General features: G+C 40.3%; 1 protein-coding gene across 2 annotated transcripts in view; it reads right to left on the reverse strand.

Moving 5' to 3' along the window:
• Nucleotides 1-16,810, reverse strand: part of slit3 (slit homolog 3 (Drosophila)) — a 265,109-nt gene that overhangs the window by 65,256 nt on the left and 183,043 nt on the right. For both annotated transcript variants that reach the window (XM_087846129.1, XM_087846132.1), the window contains 6 exons: nt 14,399-14,470; nt 10,275-10,438; nt 9,230-9,374; nt 6,356-6,427; nt 4,773-4,844; nt 2,841-2,912 (listed from right to left, as the gene is read on the reverse strand). In XM_087846129.1, coding sequence (XP_087702255.1) covers nt 2,841-2,912; nt 4,773-4,844; nt 6,356-6,427; nt 9,230-9,374; nt 10,275-10,438; nt 14,399-14,470 — 597 coding nt within the window. The remainder of the gene's footprint in view (nt 1-2,840; nt 2,913-4,772; nt 4,845-6,355; nt 6,428-9,229; nt 9,375-10,274; nt 10,439-14,398; nt 14,471-16,810) is intronic.

Raw genomic sequence — 16,810 nt, forward strand, 5'->3', positions numbered from 1 at the left:
AGGTTAACATGATGCTCTGTTCTATTCAAGAGTGAAAGCTGAATGTAATTTATGATTATTACACCATGTGAGTGAATCTTGACAAACTGACTGCCTTCAGAGACATGAGAGCTTTTTGTGTCAGCAGTGAAATATTAAAAGACATTTCTTCCATTCACCTGCTGAGTGAGTGCCAACAACCTGCATCTGCAGAATGTTTCAATTCGTGAGTATTAGCTAATCATTCAGTTTGTTATGCACATGTCCATTTACAGGATAATTCAGTCCCATTGTTGTGCAATGCATACATGCATGAAGAAATATAAGGAAATGCTTTTTCCAATTTGAGTTGTTCATTGATAATAATGTCATATACTGGTTGACACAAAAAGCACAAATTCGATCTCCCAGTAGTTATTTCTGCTCTTCTAATATTTCCTGCATGTCTACGTCAGTTTCACTCCTCATCCAGCCATCCATTAATTTATCTATCCATCCACCTCCCCCCACCCCTTTCCCCTCTCTCTTTCTCTCTTACTATGCACCATGCATCCCAATGATCCACCTAAGCCTGTAAAAGGTGTTTGTGGGTTAGGCTCACTCGTCCTCATTCTCTTTGCTTCGCTTCACTTTACGATGGAAAAGCCCAGAACATTAGCTGTTTCTGCAGTGGACTGCGGCATTTCTGAGGACCATATGCCACATGCAGTACTTATGTAGCTGTTATAGAATTTTTTACTGCATGTTGAACCAGCAGCTGCAGTTTGAATCTGTGTCCATGAGGAATTATTCAGAATTAATAGTTTCACCCCTACAATATGTAAGATAACAAGAAATGTGGGAGATTACAGTTCGTATTGCAGCACACTAATCTATTTGTTTTATACTTAGCATTTTATACTGACATATACAGATAAATGACAGTTCAAAGGTTAATCGTGGAAGACAACATCCCATAGTAGCTGTTACTGCACAATAGTGACTAACATCGACCCGTACCATTGGCCTTAGCTGTGATAATTGTCCAGAGGTGGATACGGACTGCTGATGCCAAATTAGTAAATCACCATAACCAGGGAAAATTAAGCACACTTCATATAAACGTGGTAATTTCTGCTTATTATGCTCCACTGAAACCAATTAATGCCAATTGGAAATGCAAAAAAAAAAAAAAATGCAGTTCCACAGATGGCCACTTCAGAAGTATGTCAACCTGAAGTGACAAACTCTGGGACCAAAACACAGCAGCTCTCCTAAAGGCCACCTGATGCTCGCGTCACGAGCATCAATACCCGCAGACTGCTGTGGTTTTATAATGCATCCTGGAGGTGTTCCAGTAATGCTTACAGTTAGAAGCGCTGCCTCTTTAATTGCCAGGTGTGCTAAACTCGCTGTAGCAAACTACTGCTGTCTGATAATTCAAATCACTGAACTGGAGCCCTCATGTTGGTGCATTTTGGAGTATTTTTAATTGAGTTGTCTTTTAAATTGACTGGCTGCACAGGGCTACAATGGACCACCTTATTTATTTATTTTTTATAGTTTATTTGGCCAAATATTGTCAAACAATAAAAAAAGAAAAGACAAAACAAGAAGAAAATAAAATTCAGACATTTTACATGTTTACTGGTTGATATTTAGTAAAAGAAACTGAAGCTGTTTGAACATTTGGCTCAAACTGTATACGTTTCCTTAGTAGTTCATTCTTTATTGGGGTGTTATTATGATTTCGTATTTTTATTGTTTTATATACTGCCCAATAGGGATGGGTATCGAAAACCGGTTCTTGTTGAGAACCGGTTCCCGCTGTTTCAATTCCTTGGAATTGTTTGCCATTTTTGCAAACGATTCCCTTATCGATTCCAGTCGCCCCGAATGACGTCACCACGTTGCGGAGCGTCATTTACCTGGCAGGAAACACGGCGCCTAAGCACAAACGCTCAAAAGTTTGGTTATACTTTACGAGAACAGATGACAACAGGGCAACTTGCAATACTTGCAAAGTAGATATTTCATTTAAGGGAGGAAACACTACGAATATGCAAAAAACACGCGATAATCTTAAATGAATGTCGTGTTTTTAATTCCGCTCCGGACTCGTGAATCTCAACCCAGCAGCAGCGGTAACGTTTGCACGTCCTCTCCCGTTAATGTGGCAGGTAAATAATCAACTAACAGTGCATATTATGTTAGCGCGATCTGCCTTATTACAAAACCTGCCATTACTGTGCGTTTAGGTGACCATGATGAGAGACAGAGTCTGGCTCAGATGCTGGCAGTTCTCGCTGCAGTCTACCGTAGCGTCTCCTTTCAGGCAGGATAGACGAATGTCACCGAGCAGTGACTCAGTTTGTGGTCAAAGCCTTGCACCCATTTGCCACAGCAGATGATTTTCAGTAAGTGAATGTGTTTAATTGTAGGCAGGGACATTACTGGATATTCTTGTGTAATTGCTACAGAATAATTTGTTATACTTTGTTATTGCTACAGAAGAATATTTATTTTATTATTTTACATTTACAATTTTTTTCCTGGGGACCCTGTGACACCCCATTGAAGAGCTGTAGGCTGTGGATCTCTTAAGATCTCACTGTTGGGTTTGTAAGGCCATGTTACTCCTAAATTTCTATCTTGTTCAAAGAGAAGATATAAAACAAAGTTCTAAGCTAATCGACCTTAGTGTTCTCCTTTTTAAAAAATAAGAATCGATAAAGAATCGAATCGTTAAACAGAATCGAAAATGGAATCGGAATCGTGAAAATCTTATCAATACCCATCCCTACTGCCCAATGTATTTTTTGGATACCACACACATACATCCAGCCACACACAGAACAACAGACCAGACAGACAATACTTACAGTAGCTGCAGGGAAACCAGTCCATCAAATATTCCCTTGGGCAGTTCGGTGATCTTATTGCCGTATAGTACCCTGAAATGGACAAATGACATGATTTTAAAGCCTTGAGACTGATGTGATGTGAAGTCTGACGTGTGGCCTAATAAAATATTTTTATTGGTCCTCCAGAGTTTCCCTGCTGATTCTCTTATTTTGAGAACATTCTGGGAGTTTTGGTGATGCTACTGAAAGAAGATATCCTGCACACATTCACACCTTTCTGAGACACATCACCCTAAGTCAGCGGTCTCCAACCTTTTTTGCACCACGGACCGGTTTGTGCCGACAATATTTTCACGGACCGGCCTTTAAGGTGTCGCGGATAAATACAACAAAATAAAACTAGTACCGGTACCGAAAAAAAGAAGATTTATTCATAACACACATGAAAAGACCCAGGAAAACAGAGTTAATGAAAAAAAAAAAAGATAACAAAATAACTTGGATGGAGTTTTTATTATGAATGAATGATGAATTTTTATGAATTATTATGTCTATTTTTTATGCTTAAGGACAACAGATTGAAATTAGCCCTTGGCTATAATCTGGTATGTTTACATTCATGTAATTTTTTTTACATTTATGTTCATTAACATGCACTGTCCTAAATAAATAAATAAATAAATAAATAAATAAATAAATAAAGCTAAAAACCGATAAAAACCCTGAAAACCATACATTTCACACCTGAATCTCACTCTCGCAGCCGTGGCCCGGGGGTTGGGGACCGCTGCCCTAAGACACTACTACTAAGATGCTACTGAAAGAAGATATCCTGCACACATTCACACCTTTCTGCGACACATCACCCTAAGTCATATCCAAGTTTTAAATACTTTATATTTTTCACTGTGTTAATGTTGCTCAGTGGAGAGCTACAGATTTTTGGTCTTTGTTTGAAGAATTGAAAAATAGTTTCAGCCAGTAACAGAAAAGAACACTTAGTCTGCCTGAAAACATCTAAATAATAAAATCTGCAGATGCACTCATTTTACCAACTACTTGAAATTACACTGTAAACTAAAATGCCGTCATTGTTATTATTGTATTTCTTAGCCTGACCCATCTTCCATTAAATTACAACTATTCAGCTCTCCAAAAGGCAAGAACGACGCTCAGTGCATCTCCTAGGAATGAAAAAGTCATCATGTTCACTCAACTGGAAAAACTATTTCAGTTGGAAGAACTGAAATTGTTGCAATCAAAGACAAAAAGCTGTCTGTTTCCAGTGGAAACCATTTTTTTTTTACTTCCGTCAGATGAAAACGTGGATGTCACAGTCACGTTGAACCTAAGGCTTTTCTCACTATGCATGCTGCTTTTTACAATTGATCTCATTTATTAGTCAAAGACTGAAATTAGGTTTGAGATGTGCATCCAGTTGCAGTTGCATAATTTAAGTCACTGGAACAGTTGTATGTGTTGTAACCTTGTGCTTGAGCAGGACTCCAGTGCAGAGGTTTAGCCTCCCAGTGACACTCCTGTACAGTCGGGCTGCCTGCGTATGTGTGTGCTTGTTTGTGCATATACATGTTCAGTCGTAACACCCAGTAGGGTTCACCTTGTCTGCCCCTTCTTGTCTGTCTCATTTTCATGCTCCAGATTGATTCAAATTAAACTGTCCTTCATGTTCTTATCACTTTCACCCTCAGAGACAGACACACACAGACATAGTGAGTGATCACAGACATGCACAGTTGCACACACAACAACATATTCACAGACGCACGTACAGGACGTACACACATTCGGCTGCACTGTGTTCCCCTTGTCAGCGTCGACTGTGACAACATTTTTATTTGCTTAATGTCTGGAAATGCAATTACGTTTCTGTCTGGATGTGTGTTTGTGTACACGTCTGTGTCCGTTTACACGCACATGTGTCATACTTACAACGAGGTGAGTGAGCGAAGGCCACTGAAAGCATCGGCAGCAATGTCAGAAATCTGGTTCTTACTCAAGTCACTGGGGAGAAAGAGTCGGGGAGATATTACTCTAATACACAGCAATGGGGTTCATTTTTGTGCGAATGTCCTAGAACTGTATGAAAAAATGATTATGCGCGAGTACATCAGCAGAGGTCATGGCAAGGGGACAAGAGTAAGAAAGTATAAGAGGCGACTGAATGTGTAAGTAAATGAGGGCGAGCGAGAAAATGGAAGCAGTGACATGTTAAGTGCAGTTCATGTCATTCAGTTTGGACTGTTGTAAGATATATTATTAAACACTGCTGCTGAGGAGAGGTGAACACTGTGAGTAGGCGGGTGAATAACCCTGTAACCTTGCACGTGGTTAGCATTTTTGGGCATCTGCATGATAACAACTTTTCCAGTATTAATCTTTATATCTGTATGACTGTGTACAGAGTATATTAGTTATTAGTTATATTAGTTTCTGTCACAATGATGGTTGAGGAAAAACCTCAATCATAGGTCCTTATAGTGAGGGATAATGATTCTGGTGTTTCTTAATCTTGCTTGAAAATCTAGTAGTGGGCTTTTTAAAGCCTTTGTGTACATATGCAATTTTTCCAGGCCTAGCTTCAGTGGTTAATTGGCCTTTTTTATATCTATTTACGACACTTGTACCATTCAGTCATGGCATAATAACACTAAGGCTACGTTCACTCTGCAGGTCTTAATGCTCAATTTTCTGATCAATTCAGATTTTTTTGTCTGCTCGTTCACACTACAAATAAAATGCGACAGCAAACGCGCTCTAGTGTGAACACTCAAAGCGGCCGCATGCGCAAAAGAAGACGTCACACACAACGCGCTCTGTTTAGACCCAGAGCAACAGTATTGTTTGACAGATGGTCGTTAATATAAAGACTTTGGACTTGATGTTTCCCAATTTTTGCTTTAAGTTATTTTGTTATTTACATAATAATGTAAATAACCTAATAATGATCCTTATTGCTGTTTTAGAGGAGCGCTGCTTCAAAGGATAGTTACAGATTTCTGTCAGAATCTGCAGATTATACAGAACAAATAAAATGTTCACGTTTCTCCAACGTTGTCTTCCCAACAGTTTCACCGGATAGCCAGGAAGCGTTCACGATGTCTTCTCCGGTGCTGATAATTGGCGTCTGTCTTGTGTCAGTGACGTAAAAGACGGATTTAATGCGACATGACCATCAAACAGCAGTCGCTTTCTAAAACATCGGATATGTATCGGATTCAGGACCACATACGAAAGTGACCCAGATCGGATTTGAAAATATCGGATTTGTGCCGTTCACACTGTCAGATCATGATCGGATATGAGTCGCAGAGGGTCAGAAAAATCTGATTTGATGCGCTTTCGCCTGCAGTGTGAACGTAGCCTATGATTAGCAAACATAAAAAGATCTTAGAAAGTAGACATTTGTTTAAAATGTAGTTTGCCTAAAACTTGTTCACTATATTGAACATTATTATTTAATACTTGTATTTGCATGTCTTTAGATGTATGCAGGTCGTTCCAGACAGACTCACATCCTCTTGAGTTTCTTGTAGGCAGAAAAGGCTCCAGCTGGGACACTTTTAATCAAGTTCTGCTCCAGACGACTGTAGAGAGAGAGAAAGAAATAAAAATAGAGAAATGGAGAAATATTTAAACTTTTTAATTACTGAAAAGATCATTTACGTCAACATAAAAAGAAACATTAAATTATGAATTTCCAATACATATTTACCAACTGGACACAGTAAGCTCATTTTTTTCTACTTCCAAGGTTATAATAAAGTCCTGTTTACCCGCCACCAACCGCAAGTGCACAAAAAGTTCAAAAGGTGGCTGTTCCAATCAACATCTACAAAATATTTCTGCAGGTGAGTCAGTGCTTTATAGCAGATGCGGGTCAAGGTCGCTCAGTGTGAGATGTTGACTTGAGTTTTGCAGCTCTGCAGTAATGTGTTTACATAGAGTCATTCTGTGAGTGTAGAAGAAGAAAAAGGCTCTGCTGAAAATCTGGACTATTGACAACTAAACTTGTACTTCTAATGAAATTAAGGCCAAAAGGGCAGCATGTAATGTGATGAATGGGAACTGAAACATTCAAATGAATGTTAATAGGTTTTTCACAGCATCTGTCTACAAACTGTCCATGAACAGTTTTAAAGCGTAGTTACATGTGGGACAGAATAATCTGTTCAAAAATAGTTTAAATTTGAATCCAATAGATTCCTCGAACACTCTCCTCTGTAAATGCAGCGCCAGACTGGAAATTTCTCAGCTTTTTCAAAAGGACCAAAGGGAACTCCATCATTTTTTCTGGAAGGCTGCAGACCTATTAGATCATACTGGTAGTAATACTCTATTATCACATAGGGAGCCATCAAAACTAGGCACACAGCCGACATTTGGGAAAATTTACTACAGTTTAGCTTCTGCTCTCCTGATGGTTAAGGAAACCCGTTCAACTGTTCATGTGTTCTTCATGTCTCCATGGTGTTGTGATGACAAGGAGGGAAAAATGAACACAAAAAAACCTACTTATAATTACTGTTTTATTAAAATGAGTATTTAATAAAAAGTCACAGGAGTAAGATAGAAAATGAGTGGACAAATTGTGGACAAAAGAGAGAAGACAAAAGGGAAAGTCATAGGAGAGGAGTGGGAAAGGAGGGCAATAAAAAGGAAATCAGAGAAGTGGAAAAGTGGAGACAACAGGGGAGAGGAGAGGGAAAATCAGGAGAAAAGAGGAGGATGCAGCGAGGTCCCAAGGCCATCCACAGGGTCAGCTGTCAGGATGATAAATGGAAACTAATCCACCCTTCTTCTTCTTTTCACCCTTCTCTTCAGCCTCCCACCCAGTCATCCTCCTTACTTTAACTCACCCTCCCACTCTTTCCTCCCTGATGGCAATTGTATCTGTGCATCTCTATGTTTAAAATCACTGTTTTGAGTTCTAAATAACAAATTACAGTATGGACTCAAATCTCATTTTATGTGGATAAACTTTATCTTAGTGTGCCAATTTGTGACCGCCGTGTTTTATGACAACGGAAGTTGTCCTGACTTTGAATGCAGGTCTTACACTACAGATGCCTGTTTCTTGGCTCGTGTTGCTCTTTAGATTTCATCTCTTCACTCCCTGGCAGCCAACAGCACTTTATTTCAACTCAGGGGTCAAAATAAATCAATGTATGGATACTGACAAAGACAATCTGCACACACAACAAGTTACAAATTACACGTAGGGGTAGCTAAACAAGCTTTAGACAAAGACACTTAGAGGCTCAATATCAAAGGATGTATTAAAAAAGAGATGTTTTAAAAAGCTATATAAAAAAATCTATAAGGTTAGGAGGCAATTAAACAGGAACAGGAACAGGAGATGAGTTTGGCAGGTTAGCCGGTGTGTTAACAACGGGCTGATTGTGCACGTATACAGAGCTGTAGAAAAGAGCACAGACATTAACGTCTGTTGGATATTTGTTGAGGCAAACATGACAATAATATTTAACTTGAAAAGTTATGTTAAGATATTTAAAATGTAGAGTTATATAATGACTCTAAAAGGATGCAGACATGTAGCAGTGATCCTTGGCACCGCCATTCAGAAGGATGACTTTGTCTCCATTAAAGGGATGACAATACATCATCCTATTATACTCTATTGTTTCGTGCTGCAGCAGCAACATTCATTATCACAGATCCAATGCTAATGCTGTGCATGTGTGTGTGCGCGTGTGTGTCTGTCTGTGTGTGCATGCCCTAGAGACTTTATAAGGTGTTGTTGTACTTATGGCTCAATCCAAAAACATACCTGTATGTGTGTTTTTTTACAGACTTTATTTGTGCAAACAAAACGACTGTGTCTGCATATGTGTGGGCTGGTGTGTGCGTGTCTTTGTGAGAATCTATTACTTATGCCGGGGAGGTATAACGGTATTGGTGTGCAGTTGCGGGCACGAATTGCTCCTTTACTCACAGAGCAATCAACCAGCTGTCCTCTGTGCAAACAAACAGGGTACAGCGATCAATACGGATATCAAACACGTCCCCCTGTGGCGCGTGTGTGTGTTTAAATCGGTGTGTAAAAGAAAGGAAGAGCGTAGGAGCTTAGGTGTAGACTAAAACAAAATATCACAGCAATGTGCCAGAGCTGGGGATAGATTGGAGGTCTAATTTATCGTTTTATATCTTATAAGGCTTAAAAGAGTTGGTGTAAACTTTTAAACGTACGTAAACATGACCAAATCACTGGTGTGTGGCTAGAACAGCCAGTAAAAGTGTAGAAATATTGAGACATATACATATATGTCCAGGAAATGCAAGTTATCCCCATCTGCAATAGAATGAACCCACGATACACGACACATATACATATGAATTTGCAGAATTAGCGAGTAAAGCAGTCTTACATCTCCACGATGCCTTCAGGGAGGTTTACTGGGATTTCAGTGAGGCCTTTACGACGACAGTCCACTATGTTGTTGTTACAGCTGCAGCTGGGTGGGCAGACGGTCACCTGAGGAGCACAAGTCCTTGACTCGGTCTGGGCCGGACCTGCAGAAGCAACACACAGATATGAGATTGGTTTCTTTATTTTTGGTTTTTTTAATTTGCAATTACAATCAGCCAAATATGAGGATGAAAACAAGCTGATGCTGTTGTTTGGTTGCTGCACTATATTCTTCACTAGATGCTATCTTTTGAGATGAAACGGGATTAATAGCTAAACATTACCTGGCCAAGATATGCCTGCCTAATATCGCTAGAGGAAGCAGGAATACAGGACATAGAGAGAAGGGGAAAGCAGGTAAATGGTGAAAAAGATGGGATAAAAATAGTGAACAAATAAAAAAGTGAAAGAGCGGTCTCTTATTGACAGTAAGTGAGGAGAACGGAGAAAGTGCAATGAGAAGTGCTTTTCTGTGTAGCTCGTAGGCAGAAGAAAATGAGACTTAAGGCTAATAAAGAGAGCGCAGCCTGGCAGTCTATTAGCGCAGAGAGCTGAATCAGAAGCCTGTAAACATTGCCTACGCTATCTGCAGCTGATAACACTACTGCTCTTACTGTGGCTTTTTAGCTGATTACACGCTCTACACGCTGTAATTCTGTCAGTGTAATAAACTCAACGCTGAGCTGTCTGGAGACGATAACAACCCTGCGTTTAATACCGGCCTTTAGTTTTACTAGAGTCTCTATATTGTATACCTCTACAGCACAGAGTCAGCTGCCAACAGCTCTACAGTGAACACTGGCTCATTTCTAAATTATGTACAACCCATGCATCACTCTTCCTCAAAAATTCAGATTGACTTCATGAGATGAATGCTGTATTTATGCATCAGTGTGATTTAACTGCAGCCGAGCAGAGAGAAGGACCTAAAAGTGTCGATGAAAATAGACTAACCACCATTAAAATAGTGATATCTGAGTGTAAATGTGTTGTTGTCAACTCACCATTGCAGACAAAATCTTTCTTCTGCACATCTGGGACGTTGAGGCCCCTCATGTGGGCGGGGGCCATGCACTGGGTGAAGGGAGCCAAGCCCCGCCTGGCTCTGAGCCAATCAGAGAGCCAGGACAACTGACAGTCACAGTGGAGGTTGTTGGAGTGCAGACGGCTGAAAGGATGATAGATTTTGTGTTTAAATACGATTATTATCCAATCCAAAATAATATGTGACCACCTATCGTGACTTGAAAAGAAATTCTTACCAACTCTGGGTACAACAGGTCAGAAGAACACATCACTAAGAGTGTTTGAGTCGGCATTCGAACAGAACAGACTGGATTTTTTGTTTTTACACATCTTTGCCGAGGATCATAAGGCTACTTTTTAGCTGAAACATGACAACACATACTCTCAGAGTCCTTTTGTCAACCCTCATTTCTCCAAGGTCTGTGATGAGTGATGAAACAACACTAAATCACAATTTCTTTAGAAACAAAAATATAAAGTCTTTTAGCAGCTATTTGGTTTTGGTGATGTTTTTGTGACGTTTTCAGGTGTTGATCCTGTTTTTGTGACAGTTTTTGAGACGGCATTTAAGATATGTTTTTGTTTTTATTTTTGTAAAATCAATGGCAACTTATTTTATGTAGCTGTAATCAAAATGCTTTTGTTGTTGGGAATGGACAGACGACATATACCAATTAGCCATATTCCCAAAAAAGATACACAATGATATCCATCCATCCATCTTCTTCCGCTTTATCTGAGGCCGGGTCGCGGGGGCAGCAGCCTAAGCAGAGAGGCCCAGACCTCCCTCTCCCCAGCCACCTCCTCCAGCTTATCCGGGGGAACACCAAGGCGTTCCCAGGCCAGCCGAGAGATATAATCTCTCCAGTGTGTCCTGGGTCTGCCCCGGGGCCTCCTCCCGGTGGGACATGCCCGGAACACCTCATTTTGGAGGTGCTGATCCTCATTCCCGCTGCTTCACACTCGGCTGCGAACCGTTCTAGTGCGAGCTGGAGGCCCTCACCCGATGAAGCCAACAGAACCACATCATCCGCAAAAAGCAGAGATGAGACTCTGAGGCCACCAAAGTGAAAGCACTCCAACACTTGGCTGCGCCTAGAAATCCTGTCCATAAAAATTATGAACAGAACCGGTGACAAAGGGCAGCCCTGGCCGAGCCCATCACCCACCGGGAACGAGTCCGACTTATTGCCGGCAATGCGAACCAAGCTCTTGCAACGGTTGTATAGGGATCGAATGGCCCGTAGCAATGGGCCAGACACCCCAGACTCCCGCAACACCTCCCACAGGACACCCCGAGGGACACGGTCGAATGCCTTCTCCAAGTCACAATGTTACAACACAATGATGTTACAATGCAAAATTCTGTTGGGAAACCTTGACCCTCAACCTGATCGTGCATCAATGGTAAATTGACCTGGACCCTGCTTCACAACCCACGAGACCCCAGAGGTCTTTTGTTCCAGTGACCTAGTGGGTAACAGAGGAAATGCTGTGGCTGGCTGCTTATCATAACGACGATTCAACTGACCTTTACACTTAAGATAAGTAGAATTGTTATCAGGTGACAACATTGAGAATTAATTTCAAGTGACATTTAATGCATTTAAATTATTTAAAGAAACTTGTCACACTAATAGGCTTCTTAAAATTCACTTGTAGCATTAATTAAAAGGTTCTGCTCTCTATAGAAAGCATCAGGTGTTGCTTCACGGAGCTCACTCTCTACAGGCTGCACTGGCTGGACTGTATTGGCACCTCGAGAGAGAGAGAGTGAGCGAGAGATGAGGAGGAGGAGGGTGGATGAACAGCAGAATGTCTTGTCAGCGTATTATATGCCAGCCGGGATATCTGCCCTTTCAGAAGACAGGCCTCCTTTTGTAATAAAGCAGAGGACAAATCCTGTTATGGAACAGAGATAGTCTCATTGATGCTAGCAGCGGGGGCAGTGGGTTTTAATACCGCTCTCCCATTATAAATCCAGTTTATAGTTGCACCCCCGCCTGGAGATAGCCACGTCCTGGCCCACCTCCGGCTCAGCCTTAATTACTGACAAGTAGGATTAAAACACAGGGGAGAATGGGAACAGGCAGGGGGTGTAGAGAGCTGTGTTTGTGTGTGTGCGGACTGTTGTTTGTGTATAGCTTCAAGTCAGTTTGAATGCATCTGTTGATGTTGTTGGTTGCAAGTGACTAGAAGCATTGTGCAAGCTGGTTAGGTAAATGAATGTGTGTCTATATATGTGTGTGTTTATTCTTAGAGTCGTGCTGGGGGGTTACTGGACACATCCTGAGAACAGTTGTGCCCCAAACACAGTAAAGTAGCAGTAGGAGGTCTGATCTTTCCACTGGGTCAAGTTCATGAATGAAAGATATCATGATGTGATGCCATTACTACTAATAGGCTACACGGACACTGAAGAAAAAGAGAAATAAATATGGATTATAGCTTCAGGGAAGGTGAACCACTTTTTCCTCAAAGAAGTTTTTACGCACACAAACACATACACGCACTTCTAGAACTTCTCTGCTAATCATATCAGGGACATCTCTAAAGATTTGATTGAATGAGTCGTTTTTATAAAGGCATCAAATTCAATACTGAGATCTGAGGGTGGCAAAGGAGAACGCTTAAAAAATTTAATAGAGAGAAAGATGCAAGACGGGGGGGAAAGCAGAGAGGGATGGTTACTGGACGTAAAGGAGATGTGGTAGAGAGGAAGGGGACTAACATGAGGCAGGAAAAATACAAGACGAGAAGAGTAACAGAATAAAAAAAGATTGAAAGGACAGAGGAAGCGATAAAATGATCCAGAGTATACCAGGAAGGAGAAAACCAATGGAGATAATGAGGCGAGTAAAGACATTTTAGAGAGAAATGAAGGGAAGAAAGTGATTAAAAACAATCTGAGACATACTGTAGAAGATCGGAGGAAGATGGGACAAATATGAAGCAGAAACAGGGAAGAGGAGGAACGTGGAAATCAGAGGAGACAGTCACTCAGTGTTGACAGAAAACAGAAGCGGACGAGGGTCTCTGATTAAAAGATATTGGATATTGGTAACTCTGTACTCAATCTGCTGGCAACTGTGCTGCCTGAAATCCAATTTTAAAAGCCTGATTTCAAGCTGTATTGCCACTAGAGTTGCAGCAGCATGCAAGAAAAATGGAAACCCCGCTATGGCTATTGATGGCCGTTGTCGGTCAAAAGTTGAAGCACAAAAAATGGCTGTGAAAGATAAATCTGTGTAAATGTTATCCTGCTTGTATTTAGCTGGGTTTTATGTTTAAAAATCCCCATTTCATTGTTAAGTAGAGCGGTGTGACCACACAAGAGCCTCTCAGAAAATGATGATTCGGGGAGGAAATCCCATTTGGTGCATGCCACGGTTTGGCAGAAGTCAACCCCAGTGTGGCCAGAAGGAACGCAACCCACGGTCTGTCTCACAGAAAGTCCCACGAGATTACGATTAGAGACTCCCTCGAGATGTTGTGCCATCACCTTGGCAACTGAAAGATCACTTTCACACAACTAAGCAGAAAATGCACACATACACAAACAAATCAAAGCCCCCTTTAAATCAGTCAGAGATGATAATTTGGCGTGGGTTCATCTCGGACCACAATAGTGTGTTTGTATGTGTGTGTTCACATCAGTAACATCAGTGAGGAGGTTTCTTTTAATGAATCAAAGCAGATTGAACTATAGAGCCTAAACAAGTCTTTCTTGTGGCATTAATGAGCTTACCATTACTCAAGCGTGCATGTGTGTGTCTGTGTGGTACATGCACATATTTGTGTACGTAATGGCCACATGATTATTCACAGTCATGAAACAATAGAAGAGTCAGTCTCTTATTATGGCGAGATTAGCCAATCACACAAGCTGCCTCCATCCGTTATATGTGTGCATTTTATTATGTGGTATGTGTAACTATGCATCACCTATGTAGTGGTCAGTTGTGATGTGAGTCATGTGTACAAGGTGCGTATTAATATGTAATAAAACAGTAACAGAGTCCTTGTGTGTCAGTGTCTACAGTATATGTTTGAAGATTTCTCTTTGTGGTTGATTGTGCATGTCAGAGTGTGTAATACTCACAGCGTCCGCAGCTTTGGCATGTGGTTGAAGCTGGATAGTGGGATGAGGGTGATGTTGTTGTTGTTGAGAGTGCTGGACACACAAAAACAGAGGGAAGGGAAATCAGAGATGCAGTTTTTTTTACCAAAAGCCAATCTTGGTGCAACTCGCTGTTAAAACCGTCAGAGTATATCTGATTGAAATAGAAGGTTTAAATCCCTGTCAGAGTCACTTTATTGTTAGTTCTGCAATATGTAAGCGACATACACAGGATCAAAATATTGTTTCCCCTGGACTCAGGAAAATGAATGAAAAATAAAAATAACATAGCTACAAAAATATGTGATACAGGTATTAAAATAAAGAAGTATCACAGTGTCAATACTCCCACTACTTCTCAAAAAATTAATAAATGACAGGTTTCAAACAGGTTTCAGAGCTGTGAAGAACCCTGAAAAGATTTCAAAGTACATCTGAGATGTTCCTATAAAGAATAAAGAGTTCTTCCAAAAAGCGGCCTATAAGAGGGAAAACAATCTTTGTTGTTCAACTATTATATTTAACCAAACGTTACAGCTCAACATGAGTAAATTATTATATTTACCAAGTATTTGAAATTTAACTCTGAATGGTTGTAAGAATTGACTTCTTCATCCATCTGTTTTCTACCATTTATCAGGGTCCGGGTTGTGGAGGAAGCAGTCTAAGAAGACTTGCTGAATTCCTTTTCCCCAGCGACCGCCTCGAGCTCTTATGGGGGAATACTGAGGCATTCCCAAGACAGCTGAAAGATGTAATCTCTCCAGCGTGCTCTGGGTCCGCCCCACGGACTCCCCCAGTTGGACATGCTCAAAACATTTCACCTAGATAACTGAACCACAATGAATTTTGGTAGATATTTACTAAGAAAAAAACCACACACAGGATGGCTTATTGCTCTATTGTTTCTTTTGCACATAAAGAAACCTCTCAATAAAAGCCATCAATTGCATTTTAAATCTCTTCAAAACAAAATGTTTGAATTTAGACCTTTTGATTATGTGCAACGCCATCATATGCATACAGAGGATATACTGTTATTTCATTATTTATTAATACATGTACATATAAACCCACCCTCCTTGTTCAATGCCTCTTCTCGTATCTCATAAGCAGGTCACCTCTGTCTCTGCCTATTAGCTGCCTCATATTCTACACTGTGTCTCATATCTAGTATCGACATAAAGCGGAATGAAAAACAAGGCTGACTGTCATTACAGCCAAACACGCACATACACACAGCGTGTTGAAGAAAAACAACACTTATTGATTCTCTGAATTTTTTTTCTAAGGATATGGACAGAAAAATGCAGAAAATACCAGTGATCAATCAGTCTTAATCCTAGAAGGAAAGTACATGTGGTAGGCAGGATATAGATATGTGGCAATTAACCCTTTAAGACCTACCAAGTCCCATGCCATTTTTGGGAGCATTTCAAGCTGATATACATCAATACAACCATTACAGTCTAAATTTTAATAATATGTCTGCATTAAGTGCATAGTAATTACATAAATTGCAAAAAAGTGCAATAAACTACAAAAAAATTGAAAATCGTTTTTGTTTTTTTAACATATATTTCTAGTTAGAGAAATTTAAGAGGCTTATCCCTCAAAACTGTAAATACAAAAAAGTTGCACAAAATAGTTTCCCACCACAGGAAATTTATTTTGAGTGTCTTCATAGTTTTATTTTTGAAATACACCAATTTTTATATACTGCAGGAAAAACGAAAATAAATATTATAATGCAAATTTGCAAATGAGCAGCATATGCATCAAAATAAACTATTTCCAGCAGTGCAATATGAGTCCTAAGCATCCCAGAAACGACACAGAAAGTCATAAAGTCAAACATAACTTCTAAAAACACCAGTATAGGCTCATGAGGCCCTGATGGTAAAAAACTACATTTCTGCAAAAATGACGTCACTTCCAGTTTCGGGCAGGACACGGCGGACATGCGATAGTTCGCGCTGACGTCAACGACAACGTAGGAAGTGTTATAAACAGCTGATCGGATCGGCAAAGCGTGTTTCTGGAATATTATGTTTTTGTTGCTGCAAGTGCTTTTTATGCAATTTTTGCAAAGTTATATGTGGAAGGAAACTGTGACCGAGGACAAGCTGATGGCATAAGATGTAAGTACAACTCCTCCGGTTTCATATGCAAAAAAAATTATTGCGCTAGCTTACGTGGTTGCAGAGCTACCGGGATTTAAAAATAGTTGCGCAAAACAGAGCGTGCTGCTGTGACCGGCTTTAAAGGGTTAAAAAAAAAGAAAACTACTGTTGTTGATATTGTGCCACCAGATTAACACTGGTGTGTCCTTCTAATGACTTCATAAGACTCTGAAACTCTACTAGCAGCAGGTGATCACTCAGAACAATTTCG

The sequence above is a fragment of the Neolamprologus brichardi genome, chromosome 2, assembly GCF_056152115.1.
Source record: "Neolamprologus brichardi isolate AB-2024 chromosome 2, ASM5615211v1, whole genome shotgun sequence".
Taxonomy (NCBI): domain Eukaryota; kingdom Metazoa; phylum Chordata; class Actinopteri; order Cichliformes; family Cichlidae; genus Neolamprologus; species Neolamprologus brichardi.